The sequence below is a fragment of the Antechinus flavipes genome, chromosome 1, assembly GCF_016432865.1.
Source record: "Antechinus flavipes isolate AdamAnt ecotype Samford, QLD, Australia chromosome 1, AdamAnt_v2, whole genome shotgun sequence".
NCBI classification, from domain to species: domain Eukaryota; kingdom Metazoa; phylum Chordata; class Mammalia; order Dasyuromorphia; family Dasyuridae; genus Antechinus; species Antechinus flavipes.
In genome coordinates, this window is record NC_067398.1 from 489,548,041 (window position 1) to 489,563,153 (window position 15,113).

General features: G+C 32.1%; 1 protein-coding gene across 1 annotated transcript in view; it reads left to right on the forward strand.

The window, feature by feature from the left end:
- CDH2 (cadherin 2) overlaps positions 1-5,543 on the forward strand; it is a 253,206-nt gene extending 247,663 nt beyond the window's left edge. Inside the window, exon 16 of the mRNA XM_051970303.1 lies at positions 4,109-5,543. Within this exon, the coding sequence (XP_051826263.1) occupies positions 4,109-4,315 (207 nt within the window). The 3' untranslated portion in view covers positions 4,316-5,543. The remainder of the gene's footprint in view (positions 1-4,108) is intronic.
- The last annotated feature ends 9,570 nt before the right edge of the window (positions 5,544-15,113 follow it).

Consider the following 15,113-nt stretch of genomic DNA (forward strand, 5'->3'; position numbering starts at 1 on the left):
TGATTACTTATCCTAAATATAAAAGATTAGTCCCTTTAAAATGTCAATTATGCTTACATGAAGAACTTTTTTTAAAAAAAATCACAAAAGATCAAATAGACAAGATTTTTGTGCCATGAAATTTAAAAACTTTTATATAAACAAAATCAGTGCAAGTCGAGTAAAAAGATAACGAATAAAAATCCATTTATGAGATATTTCCAAGTTACATGGCTAATTAACACAAATGCACAACCAAGTGCCATTTACTAGTAGATAAATGATTACAGGATATGAACAGTCTTTTAAAAAAATGATTTGCAAACCATTAGCAATCATAGAAAATGAGCTGCAAGTCACTAATAACATAGTAATGACAAGAGATCAAAATCAAAAGTACAAACATGCAAATTGAAACTACCCTCAAAGTAGCTAAGATTTAAAAAAAAAAACTTAAATGTTCAGTATTTAAAGGGATGCAGAAAAACAGAAATATTAATACACTTAATATAGATATAATTCTGTCAAAGAATTAAGAATTTTTTGGGGTAAAAAAATGACAATCATTTATACTCTGACCCAAAGATCCTACTGCTAATCATATATTTCAATGAAGTCATTGAAAGGGTCCCATATAGCCAAAAATACTCATAGGAGTAGTACTCTTCAGCAGATACCTCAGAGCAAAACAGATGTTCATAAATTGGGAATGACAAAAATAAATGGTATTACATAAAGTAATTTAATATTGCACCATAGTGCTCTCATCGACAGCACATATACTAACATTGTATCATAATAAATTTCAAATACAAAAAATTAAGAGAAATCTTGAGAGATTTATAGGAAATAAACAACTAGAACAAATTAAAACGAAAACAAACAGACCCAATGGCTACAATAATGTGAATGAAAAGAGTAATCAAATGAAGATGATCACTGGATAATTATAAATGACCAATCTTGACCCAAGAGAAGAGAATAGAAAATGCTTTCTTTTCTTTTTGTTGGAAAAGAGTAAGACTGAATGTGTAATGGAGCAATTGTCAGGCATAATTAATATGTTGGTTTTTCATAGCCATCTTTCTTTTCCCTTTGCTGTCAATAAGACTTCATTCTTTTGTATGTCTGTGTGTATTAGGGAGAGAGAGTATTATTATAGGTGACTATCAGGAAAGGGCTAATTTAAAATTAAAAGGCATAAATAAACTTTTTAAAATAGATCAGTATTTTTTTTTTTTCGGTCAACACCTTTTCAAAAATTCTACCAAATTTGAGCCAATTTGTATCATTTTTATTCTTTGTTCTAATTTGATACTTTTTAAATATTTGTTCTCAAGTGTTAATGTTCATTCAAATCATTAAATATGAGGGGTTGTGAAGGATTTAAAGTGGTAGCTCTAGAGCAAAACTCATTGAAAGATTCATTTTAGGAGGAGAGAGCTGGGAAGTATTTCACATAGAGGAATGTCATGGAGTCAGGAATTAGCAAATCACATGCTTTGATTGAAGCAGAGACTACTGGGGAGCAAAGAGCATCAAGAGGCAAAGAAAGATACTACAAAGAAAAGTGTAAAAATGCAAGAAGGAAGTATTTATGCCAAGAGTTTAAGTAGACAGAAAAGTCATTTTTAGTCAGAGGGATCCTGCAGTTCAGCTGGTTTTACTAGAACCAAAACACATCGTTTTCTTTAGTAATCAGAGGCTTTATCTTTCTTATTATCAAGAATTTTCTACATTTGTTTTGCCTTTTATTCAGTACGGCTATGTATGGTCATTTATAATTATTGCTAACTTGGAAAGAAATATTACTCTCCAATTTTATAACAGCTCTTTTCTGAAAGGATTCAATTCCATAATCATTTACTAAATACCTGGTGTGTAAAAAAAAGTAGGACAGGTGCTAGAGATTTAATATGCAATTGAGAAAGTACATTTTGCTCAGCACTTAAGCAGTTCTTTGTAACATAACAATTCAACATAATGAATAAAATCTTACCAAAGGTAAGTTTTATACTTGATGTCACTAAATTTGTGATTCACTATAAGCTTGTTATTAGAAGGTAGAAAGGAAGGATATAAGTGTTAAGCGTTTCCTATGTTCCAGGCACTATACTAAATATCTTACAAATGCTAACTTATTTGATACAATCCTGGGAAGCTAGTGATATTATTATCCCCATTTTATAGTTGAGGAAACTGAGGAAGAAGTTAATTGCCTATTGAGCACTGAGTTCAAATTTGAACTCAGGTCTTCCTAACTATCAGTCCAACATTCTCTCCACTGCACCATCAGCTCTTTGGATTATAAATACAGTTATCTCCTCTGAAGAAAAGTCATGCTTAAATTAGATACTTGGGGAAGTTGGAAAGAGGCATCTAGAGACCCCTAGAAAATCAGTAGTAAATACTTTTCTCTATTTTGTTTGCTTGAAACCAAACTGTTGCTGCTTACTTACAAATGCCTTTTTTCAGAGAATGACCACTTCAAGAAATTAGATCCTGACAGAGAGACAAGTAGACAGAAAATGAAATAGAAACACCTGGGACAATATTATTAGAATTAAAAAATATAAGTATCAGATTTTTTTTTTTGGTGAATGACCATTATTTATGAAGATTTTTTATTTTGTGTTTTATATGTGTGCACATACACGTATATAGACTTTTCCCAATTCTTTGGTTGTACATTGTTAGAAAACACAAATATCAATATACTTTTATATGAAGATATTTAAATCTACAAATATTTGTATTTTAAATTATAGTTAATTTTTAAATAGCTTAGGTAAATATTATGTTTGATCAAGATCAGTCTCTAAAGATTTGAGTTCTCCCATTAATTTCCTCATTCACTCTTCTTCCTCAATTGATCTCATAACTAAGCAAATTGGCGAGTCCTTAATAAAAATCATTTTTAAAGAAACGCATTGATGATTTTCATAAAACGTTGGACAAGGATATATTTTAGAAAAGTGAGATTAAGATAAAAAAAACTTGCTAAACTAATTAAAGAAGTATGTTTTTTAAGGATTAAAAATGATAAACTTTGGAGTGCTTAGGGTTTTTTTTTAAATTGTGAAAATGTCATGAAACCTAATTACATAATTTCTTCCATTGGAATATTCTTTGGAGACAGAGAGATAAGAAACAACAAACTTTTGCCAACCAAAACCCAAATGAGAAAAAGAAGGGTATCTTCTGGCAGTCATACAAAGTACATCCAATAATGTATTTTTTTCTTTTTAATTCTTCCCATATTTTTCTTGGGAACTGAATATACATTTCCCCTCTAATAATCAAGGAAATAATAGTATTGCTCTGGATTAAACAGAAAGGGAGGAAGACTAAAATAAACGCTATCATATTGAAACAGTGTCAGTCAATGCATTTTTAAGAGGATGCATTTCACAATCTCCTTTTGACCTAATTAGAAATTACCCCTTCCCAAAAAAAGATTCAACAAATATTTTGGTAAGAATGAATAATGCTAGTGTAGTTCATATATTTAAATGACTATTTTAAAACAAATGTTTCATTATATGTTTGCTTTTTTTCTACAGTGCCTTATAATGTGTTTGTTTTGCAATTGCAGTCTACTCTATTTCATTTAGCTTCCCTAATTACTTTCTTCCACTGCCTAAATCTTATGTTTCCTAATCAAAACATATATTTTTAGAATATTTTAGGGAAAAATTGAATCAGGAGGGGAAAATAAGAATTACTTGCTCTCTACATTTTGAAGAAATAATATCTCTAATTTTTAGCATCAGCATGAAGTGACTATTTTGAAAAAGGTGGTAGTTTTCTCCTGACACCTAAAAAATATAGCTTTCACAAAAGGGATTGGATTTGATATTAATAATGTTATGACAATTGATAAATATTGTATTTTGATAATATCAACTGCCTTTTAACAATTGATATTGTCAAAACACAACATCAATATTATATTGATGTCAAAGGAATATGATTATGATATTAATGTTGATGTCTTGATATTAAAAGTATTTTGGAGATGTTGCTTCATATTTCTTTTTTTCTCTCTCTCTCCTTTTTCCCTCTCTCCTCTCCCTCTCCCCCGTCTTCCTATCTGCTCCATTGTCTCTCTTTTGTTCCTAAATTGCAGGGACTCAAGGCTGCCGACAATGACCCCACAGCTCCACCCTATGACTCCCTGCTAGTCTTTGACTATGAAGGCAGTGGCTCTACTGCCGGATCTTTGAGCTCCCTTAACTCTTCAAGTAGTGGTGGTGAGCAAGACTATGATTACCTAAATGACTGGGGCCCACGCTTCAAGAAACTTGCCGATATGTACGGGGGCGGCGATGACTGAACTACAGAACAAACTTGGTTTTTGGACAAGTACAAACATTTCGACTGATATTCCCAAAAAAAAATAAAATAAAAAAAGCATACAGAAGCTAGGCTTTAACCTTGTAGTCTACTAGCACAAGTGCTTGCTGAAGGCTTTGGCATAGACTGCAAACCCATTGGGGCTCAGTGGGAATATCAGTGATCCAATACTGTTTGGAAAAAAAAAATTGAGCTCAGTTACACTTGAATTTTACAGTACAGAAGCACTGGGATTTTATGTGCCTTTTTGTACCTTTTTCAGATCGGAATTAGTTTTATGTTTAAGGCTTTAATGGTACTGACTTCTGAAATGATAAGTAAAAGAGACAAAAAATGTTGGGGTGGAAACAGTAAGTTAAACCATGATATGCTTCAACATGCTTTTGTTACATTGCATTTGCTTTTATTAAAATACAGAATTTAAAAAAAAAAAAAAAGAAAAACCTCATGGAATGATTTTATTACCTTGGGGGAAGAGACCATGAGCTTGAGATATGTACATTACTTCTAGTTTTAGACTTTAGATTTTTTTTTCCACTAAAATTCTAAAACTTACGCAGCTGGTTGCAAATAAAGGGAGTTTTCATATCACCAATTTGTAGCAGAATTGAATTTTTTCCTAAGCTAGAATGTTAGACACATTTTGGTCTTAATCCATGTACACTTTTTTTTTTTAATTTCTTGTATTTTTTTCCACTTCACTGTAAAAATCGTATGTGTACATAATGTTTTATTGGCATAGTCTATGGAGAAGTGCAAAACTTCAGAACATGTGTATGTATTATTTGGACTATGGATTCAGGTTTTTGCATGTTTATATCTTTCGTTATGGATAAAATATTTACAAAACAGGTTTAAAACAAGTGACATTTGATTCAATTGTTGAGCTGTAGTTAGATTACTCAATTTTTAATTTTTTAATTTTAATTTTATTTTTAATTTTAATTTTTTTGTTTTTTTGTTTTTGTTTTTGTTTGTTTGGGGAGGGAGAAAAGTTCTTAGCACAAATGTTTTACATAATTTGTACCAAAAAAAAAAGAAAGGGGTGGCCTGACACTGGTGGCACTACTAAGTGTGTGTTTAAAAAAAAAAAAAAAAGCTTTTAAACTGGAGAGACTTCTGACAACAGCTTTGCCTCTGTATTGTGTACCAGAATATAAATGATACACCTCTGACCCCAGCATTCTGAATAAAATGCTAATTTTGGATCTGGTGACTGGTTTGAATTTTTTTCTTTTCCACTTGTGTTACTTTGAAAGCCACCCCCAAAAAGTACCCAATGCTGAAATTTCAAATAATAATAATAGAATGTTTTTACTTATTTTAACTCTATGGAAACTCAAACCCTTCTTGTGACTACATATAGGCCAAGGGAGAAACAATTTTGGATTGTGTTATAATATGGAAAATAAGTCACTCAGTAACAATCTGTGTTTAGAAAAGCACTAGCTTAAGAATGATCAACTTTAGTTTAATGTTTTTTATAGACTTTACATTTAAGTATACCAAGTTCTTTGCAGTATTGATACTAATAAGATATTAAGATTTTCCATACAATGTCAGAACAATAGTGAAGATGTAATATCATGACAAGCAAGTCCTGGCAACTGTACATAATGGAGAGAACTGGCTTAATTCTTAAAAATTTGATTGGCCAGTTATTTTGTCTATATAAATCAAAAGACCAGTCTGAATGATTTTTTTTTTACTGACTTTATCACTGCTCTTGTCATCATGGTAAAACATAATTAAGTAATTTCATACTAAATGGATCATTTAACTAGATGTCTTTGATTTGAAATATATCCTCTATGTACCTCATTAACAAATCACAAAAGAATGTTGTTAAGCAATTTAATGAAACTCTTAATTTTTCTAATATTTAGTTCATGATAAGTTCTAATTTTTTAAAAATTAAGATAAATGTTCGTTTGAAATAAGACAGACCACAGATTAAACTCTGAGAATGATGGGTTTCTACCTATGATTAAGTCTCGTTTTTAATTTTTTCTTTTTAATTTTTCCTAATGATTAACTTCTACAATATCCCTTTGTTCCTTTCCACAACATCTAATGATAAAATTGAATTAAATTTTGTAATTAAAATTACAGTTATTTTACTCTTCCATTCATTCACTGAGCATTTATTCCATGTATATTTACACAAAACGTTGCTGAGAAATGTTGAAACAGAAGACATAGAAAAGAATCCCCATCTTCTGTCTGGTTGAAAAGATAAAGTATTTATATACACCAAAATGAATAGAACACAATCTAATGACATTTTGTGCTACACAAATACAGATTTTTCACACAAATTGATAAATTAATGCAAATTAAAGAAGCATTCATAGGTGGTTGGTTGATTAAAGAAGAGTTGTCAGAAGAAAAGCTTGCTTGTTTCGGTGTGAACTAATACTTGCTAACTAATATTTATTTTCTCCATTGTGATTACCTATACCAGATCTTTCATAGGTAGGTGTACTTACAAAGAGCCTTTATTATATTCACATTTTAATTTTCCTGCTTTACTCCCCTCACTTATGCAAATGCATTGTAATATTGATGCTTTCTCTGATCCCATCAAAGACATTACTTTTTTAGACCTTAAATTAACACCTGATTTATTACTTTCATATGCTTCTCTGATTCTTAGTTGAAAAAGTTTTTTTTTCTGTATGTGTCATAAATGAACTAATTATAGACTGTAAGCTCCATGAGGGCAAGGACCATCTTATTTATCTTTTTATTTGCCCAGATGTCTAGCAAACTCCTTAGCCATAGAATAGGTTCTTTGTAAGCATTTGCTGAATGGAATCTAAATTGACATGGTGTAGATAAAACATCCTTATTTCAAAGTTTTTGGTTTCCTTTTTTCTGAGTTATTGTGATATGTATGTATGTGCATACTAAATCTGGTTTATATATAATGGTTTCAAGAGCTTCATTTGCCTTTTATACAATTACAAAAATCTTGAGTATTATGTAATGTCCACAACTGATAGTTTGTGTTTCTGAATTATATGATATGTAGCCACCTGTAAAGCCCCATCTTGATGCCTAATTATTACATGGAGTTGATCTGGATCCTCAGTGACCAATCTTGAAAAGTCCTTCTCAGTGGGAAATATGTCTAGTATGAATTGTCTCTCATCCAAAAAAAACAAAAAACAAAAAAACAACAACAACAAAAAGCTGTCCACATCATTTCTAGGTAGTTGGCTGGCAGGTGATGAATTTTTTTTGACCACTACAACATGCAAAACCAATTACTACAAGAAATTCATCTCTTCCATTGACACAGTTGTTTGCTCGTACTGATTAAATCTTTGGAAATATGCTGACCTAAAGCAATCCAAATGCTTAATAGATATACTTGAACAAAACCCTTTCGTATTGATCATATTATGTTTCCTAAGTCACTGCCTTTATTTATGAAAGGAATATTGTGAACTCCATGATAATTTCAGATTTCTAAGCAGGCAAAAAACTAACAAAAAATGACAAAATGTCTCATAATAACCGTGATAATGATTTTTGAAAATTGCTACCATGTTGCAGATCACCAGGCAGCTTCTAAATGCTTATATTTTCCATTCAGGGACAGTATTTACACCAGAGCTGCTATATTTGCTTAGTAAAAATTGGCTGCATTATTTAAATTCCACAGCATATATCAGGTCTGTAACAATTGGAAATTTTCCTACATAGTATCAAAAGCAAGAATACAGTCACACCAAAAAAGAGGTAGAATTCTCCATGGCTTCCAATGTGTCTCTATGATGACTTTCAGATAGTGGATAATTTCTATCTACTCTGCCTTTGTGGAATTGTTCCTATATGATTGATCTAAAATGATTGAACTTGGAGGGAATTAAATAAGTCAATTCAAAAACAAATAAAAGCCCCACTCCTAACAAATAGTGATAATAACTGACATTTATATGGCTCTTTAAAGTTGGCAAAGTGGCTAATATACCTCATTTCATTTTATTAGACATAGGTTACTGGATTGTCATTGTCATGACCAGTGAGGAGTGCTCAAGAAATGCTCTCAAGTCACCACAAGCTTTAAAAAATAAAAGTCCTCAAAAGGACATTATAATTCATAGAATTTTTAAAAATTAGTTCAGGAAAAGTCAGTTTTTAAAAATTTCATTATAGCAATCAACTCAATTATTTTGAAAATCAAGTATCCCATAGTTCTGGTGGCTACCTGTATTTTGCCGATTTAATTAGTATTTATAACCCCAGGGTTGTTAGGGGGAAAAAAAGGTAAAATCCATCCATTTTTCATATTGGGCAACTTGGCAAAGATTTGGTAGTTCAGAAGTTGATGCTGAGATAGTTAAAAGTTTGAAAACTGATTTTAAAATATTCTCTTAGATTTTCATTGCCAGGAATAAAAAAGAACCTGTAAATTTGGGTTAAGTCAATTAGGGTTGAATAAATTTGGAAATACAAATTTTATCTTCAAAAGTTTTTCCCCTCACATTAGAGTGGGGAGAATGAAGCCCACATCTGATTATTTCTCCTATACTTAACATAAATTATAAAATGAGATGAAAATAATGTTCATCTTTATTTATAGTCAGACGATCTCATTACCTAATAGGAAATGAAAGTTAATTGCTTGTTGAAATAAGCAAAATTCTATATGTGTGTGTATGTATATGTTTATACATGTATAAAATACATATATATATATATATATATCATATAGACACAGAGGAAAAGCTTACTTAAGTGAATTGATGAACATAATAAACTCTAGGATAACCCCTAGAATAAATATTTCCAGATAGATGACCTAAAAAGTCCTGATCATAGTATTTATATATCCTCATAATTCCATTCCCTCTACCAATGAAGATTGAAACCTTTCCCCATCTGTCCTTGCTGGACTATGGTCTGTGATCTGGCATAATCCAATTTCTCAAGCACATTCTCTTGATATTATGTAGATAGCACTGGAATATCTGAGCTGTCTATTGTTAGCCTTCCATTTTGTGTAGTCCTTGGAATATCCAGCTTGGGTAACAATTTTTAATCATATATTTTTCAATGAAGCCCTTTATGCCCCTTGTACATAATTCCTCATATGTGATGTATTATTGCTTTAAACATGTCATTCAACCCAATCCTTTTGTTCATTGCCATGAAATATCCTTGAAGAATATTGGTATTTAATTTTTTTAAAGACGAGTTTTTGTTTCAAAAGAAGCTTGTATAGTCTCCCAAAGTCAAACTACTGCTTTCCCTGCCATGTTCCATTCCAAGTTCAATTTATTTTCCACTTGCAGTATTTGCCCAAGTTCCAATAAATTCAATATGTTGTTGTTCATCCAAATGAATATTATAGTCTGGGGAACAGGTACTCTTCAGCTACTTTCTTTTTTCTTAGTACAAAAGGGAAAACGTTTGAATGATTATGGACCCCAGGCATCCCTATAGAGTTCTAGAGCTAAAAGGAGCATATAAAGAGTCTTATTTCAAAAGGAATTAAGGATTTCTTTTTTTTTCTACTTGGACTCGACTCTAGCTTCTCCATTGATGGAGATGAAGACTTTTGCCAAATGTGTATGATGCCAAATGATCATAGGATTGTAAAACAAAGTTTTGAAGACTTTTTTTTCTGTTTTGCATTTTTCAAAGGATGATGTATGGTTTTGATTCGTATTTAGGAAACTTTTTTGGAATTTCCTGCAAGGTAGTGTTTTACTCTATTGAATTGTTTGTTTTCAAACAATCAATAAACAAGTACATAGGGACTTTGTATTTTCTGTATCAGCTATACAATGATAATGACAAAATTCTGGCTTAGTTATTCATTATATCTTCATTAATGATGCCTCTCATTCCTATATAAATTGTTCATTCACACATACTAGTCAGTAATTGTTGATATTTCAGTGACTTCAAGGGGAATAAAAGTGTGACCTTTGGTTTCTTGTCCTCTCTTAGGAGAATCAATCCCTCATCATCTATAGAATTCTATTTGATTATAGTTGGATTTGCTGAATTACTTTTCCTTTTTATATTTCTTTCGGTGCCATTTCTACTTCCTGAAGAAACAAGTCCAAGATTGTAATGTTAAAGCCTAAACTTGTCAATTCCAACATCTTGACGGTGAAAGGCATTTATTTTTAAAGTTCTTACATATCTTTACCATTGGTCTATTTGCTGTCTTTCTTGTTCCATATCTTAACTACCCTTGAGGTGACTTAGCTTAGCTGGATCTCTAAGGTTTCTTTAAATTTGTTTTCTGCTTTATTCCCTTGATAGGATGTTGGGAATTGAAACCATTAAGGACTCTATAATTTGAAAGAAATTAGTTGAATTCAATTATAATTCTTTTAATTAAAAAAATCCAAAAACCATTTTACCAATATGAAACAATGACAAAGGCACTGTTTTTAGAAGAAGAGGTACTTGAACAAGTTCAAGGCTTGTTTTTGCCTCATGACCTTGGATGAAGTCACAAGCCTCCCTATGCCTTATTATTTTTTTTTAGTTAATTGGCTTGTATAAGCTTGAATTTCACTTAGAACCTCTCGATCTATTATTTGCAGTCCTAGAATCAGCTTGTTTGAGGGACTTTAGGCCTCTTCCACTTCATATTCCCTATACTAGACCCTTTTCCACACAAAGACAAAACCAACAATGTGTAATATGTATGGAAAAGTATATTTTAAAGAAATGATATATTGAATAATTGATTCATTGAATATGTTTGATACTTTTGTTAGCATTTATGTTGTCAATAAGTCAATACACAAATATATTAAAATGGCATAATTTCCCATCTACTAAATTTTTTACAATGTTAAATATTTTATATAATGTGTTATATGGTAGAAGATCAATATGTCAACCCTAATTGGAACATTTTATATGTATGGCTATTTTAACTTTTTTGGATCATTGTTTTACTGTGGTAATGTAATTGCTTAGGACTGTATGTTAAATAGTGTTACTTTGAGAATTATATGTGTTTTAAACTCCAAGGTTTCCCTGTTCCCTAATCTTAACAACTATTATGCTGTTTTACCTCAAATACTGGTATGGTTTTAGATATAGATTGAAAAAAAATTTCCTGTCCCCTAGCTTCATGTTCCTTCATGGACTTTTAGCTTCAGTACCTCCATATTCAAATCCCAGAAGCCCTTGAAAATGATTTCTAGCAGAATTATCTTTCTACAGCCCAAGAGGAAAATCTGGCAAATGAACTCATCTCCCCTTCTGTAAGAGCACATGACTATGGCTTCCTGAACAATTTGAGTTCAATAGCCTCTCATATAAACATGTGCCTGTAAGGCCCCTGAACTATTTTATATCTAATGCTATTTAAAATTGCTTTTTCACTTTCCATTAGTGAATAATTTGGCACATTTTGACATATTTGCTCCATTAGTTATATGCATTTGTTCTGTGATTTGAGCTTTTGAACAATGCTGCCATTTTCTCCTGATTTAATGAGCCAAATTGCCCCAGAACCTAACTACTCTTCAATTGTATGCACTCTTGGAAGGTGCAGTTACACTTCCATGCCACAAGGGATCTGTTTAGTGCATTGAAGTAACTCATTTCCTTCAACCTACTAAAATATGAGATTGTGGTACCAGCTTACAAAATGGCCCCTTGATATATTGCCAATGGAGTTCAGCTTACTTGTGCTTGGGGATATTGTACTTGTTCATTAAACTATTGCTGGTTATCCCAAGGTACTTGAAGATTTTTCTTTTTAGAATTGATTCTACTAGAAATGGAAATGAAACTTAAGAGTTGACAAATGTCTGCTTGCCATCTGAGGGAGGGGGTGGAGGGAGGGAGGGGGAAAATCAGAACAGAAGAGAGTGCAAGGGATAATGTTGTAAAAAATTACCCTGGCATGGGTTCTGTCAATATAGGATACATGTTCTTTTTATTCACGTATCCATTTGACTTGATAAAGTATTTTTTTTCATCTTTACTCATTCAAATTAGTATTTCTTATTTCTTGCTCTACATTATATGTGTAGTACCATAAAAAGTTTGTCCTTTATGAAATAAATATATTTGTTTTGTGTGTATGGATCTAATGGAGGTTGATCAGGAGAAACTATGATCAATTTTTTGAGTATTACAATTAATTTGATGAAATTGAGAGAATAAAAGGGGCATTTTTTACAAGCTTTTTATTTACAAAGTATATGCATGGGTAATTTTTCCAACATTGAACCAGGCATAACTTTTTGTTCCAAATTTTCTCCTCCTTATCCTCACCCCCTTCCCTAACTAGCAGGTAGTCCAATACATGTTAAATATGTTGAAATATATATTAAATCCAACATATGTATTCATAGTTACACAGTTATCTTGTTGCACAAGAAAAATCAGGTCAAGAAGGAAGAAAAAAGAAAATCTGAGGAAGAAAACAAAATGCAAGCAAATAACAACAGAGAGTGAAAATGCTATGTTGTGTTCCACATCCAGTTCCCACAGTCCTCTCTCTCTGGGTGCAAATGGCTCTCTTCATCACTGCACAAGTGGAACTGGTTTGAATCATCTCAATGTTGAAGAAAAAAATGTCTGTCAGAAATGATTATCGTATAGTCTTATTGTTGCAATGTATAATGATCTCCTGGTTCTGCTTATTTCACTTAGCATCGGTTCATGTAAGTTTCTCCAGGCCTCTTGAAATCATCCTGCTGGTCATTTCTTGCAAAACAAAAATATTTCATAACATTTATATACCATAATTTATTCAGCCATTCTCCAACTGATGAGCATCCACTCAATATCCAATTCTTTACCACTACAAAAAAGGGCTGCCACAAACATTGTTGCACATGTAGATCCCTTTCCCTCCTTTAAGATCTCTTTGAGATATAAGCCCAGTAGAGACACTGCAGAACCAAATGGTATACATTGTTTGATAACTCTTTGAGCATAGTTCCAAACTGCTCTCCAGAATGGTTGGATTCGTTCACAATTCCACCAACAATGCCTCAGTGTCCCAGTTTTCCTACATCCCCTCCAACATTCATCATTTTCTTTTCCTATCATCTTAGCCAATCTGACAGGTGTGTAGGAGTATCTCAGGGTTGTCTTAATTTGCATTTCTCTGATCAATAGTGATACAAATAGTTCCAATTTCTTCATCTGAGAATTATTCATATCTTTTGACCATTTATCAGTTGAAGAATGGCTTGAACTATTACAAATTTGAGTTGATTCTCTATGTGTTTTAGAAATGAGGCCTTTATCAGATCCTTTGTATGTAAAAATATTTTCCCAGTTTATTGCTTTCCTTCTAATCTTGTTCGCATTAGTTTGATTTGTATAAAAACTTTTTAACATAGTCAAAATTATCTTTTTTATGGTCAATAATGATCTCTAGCTCGTCTTTAGTCACAAATTCCTTCCTCCTCCACAAATCTTAGAGGTAAACTATTTTATGTTCTTCTAATTTGTTTATAGTATCATTCTTTATGTCTAGATCATGAACCCATTTCAATTTTATCTTGGTATACAGTGTTAGGTGTGAATCTATGTCTATTTTCTGGCATACTAGTTTCCAATTTTCTCAGCAGTTTTTGCCAAATAGTGAATTATTATCCCAAAAACTGGGGTCTTTGGGTTTGTCAAATACTATATTGTTCTAGTCATTGGCTATTTTGTCTTGTGAACCTAACCTATTCCATTGATCAACTAGTCTATTTCTTAGCCAGTACCAAATGGTTTTGATGATTGCTGCTTTATAATCTAGTTTTAGATCTGGTACAGTTAGGCCACCTTCATTTGCTTTTCTGTTCATTAATTCCTAAAAGGGGAATTCTTACGTGGAAAAGATATTTTTTTTATATATACATATTAATGATTGGTTGATGGAGACTCAGGGCAAGAGACCTAGACAGACAGACAGACAGACAGACACACACACACACACACACACACACACACACACACGGAAATGGCTCCAATATTTTAGTCCTTTTCCCTTTGGACTTGCAGACACAATATTAAATTTTAATAAATGGTTGTTCATGATATTTAATTAAATTATTTTTAAAATAGTAGGGTAGGAATCTTTCTTTCTACTACCTTTCCTTTTTCCTTTCCGCCTCCCCTAAGCAGAGAATATCTTCTTGTAGAAGAAGCACTTAGCAGAGGCAAATGATTTGTACTTGCCCAGACAAGCCTAACTCTAGCTTTACAGACCTCCAATTTCTGGCTGTGTCTGCTTTTCTGTTTCCTTTTCTGAGCATAGGCTTGAGACTAATGATCCTGAGAATGAACATCTTCAACTTTGGGGGTGGGGTGATACCTCAGTCTCTGAGTCTGATGAACACTGGCCTCTCAGGAGTGAGATTTTTTTTTGACAACATGTTTCTCAGTAGATAACAGGATTCTGTGACTGAAAGCTATGCCATAAGGTGCCAGGGGATTATGATCTTGCCATGATCCCCTGATAATTTTGATTTGCATAGGCTTGGTAAGTCTGAGGAATGGGAAAAATCTGTTTAGTGATCCCACTTAAAGTGTTTAATAGGCTTTGGAGAGAAATGTGGGAGAAAGAAGCAGTATAAAGATAAGGGGCTTTTTAATGCTTTCTCTATGCTTATTTGGGAAACCTTTACATTTTATCTATTTTCTATAATAAAGGAAATAAAAACTGTCCCATATTCAGTATTTGTATGTTGAGTACTTTATGGTAAAGAACACAATTATCCGCGTATGAGGTAACTTTACATATAGGCCACCTTATCTAAATTTCGTTATGGAAGATTTTGAAG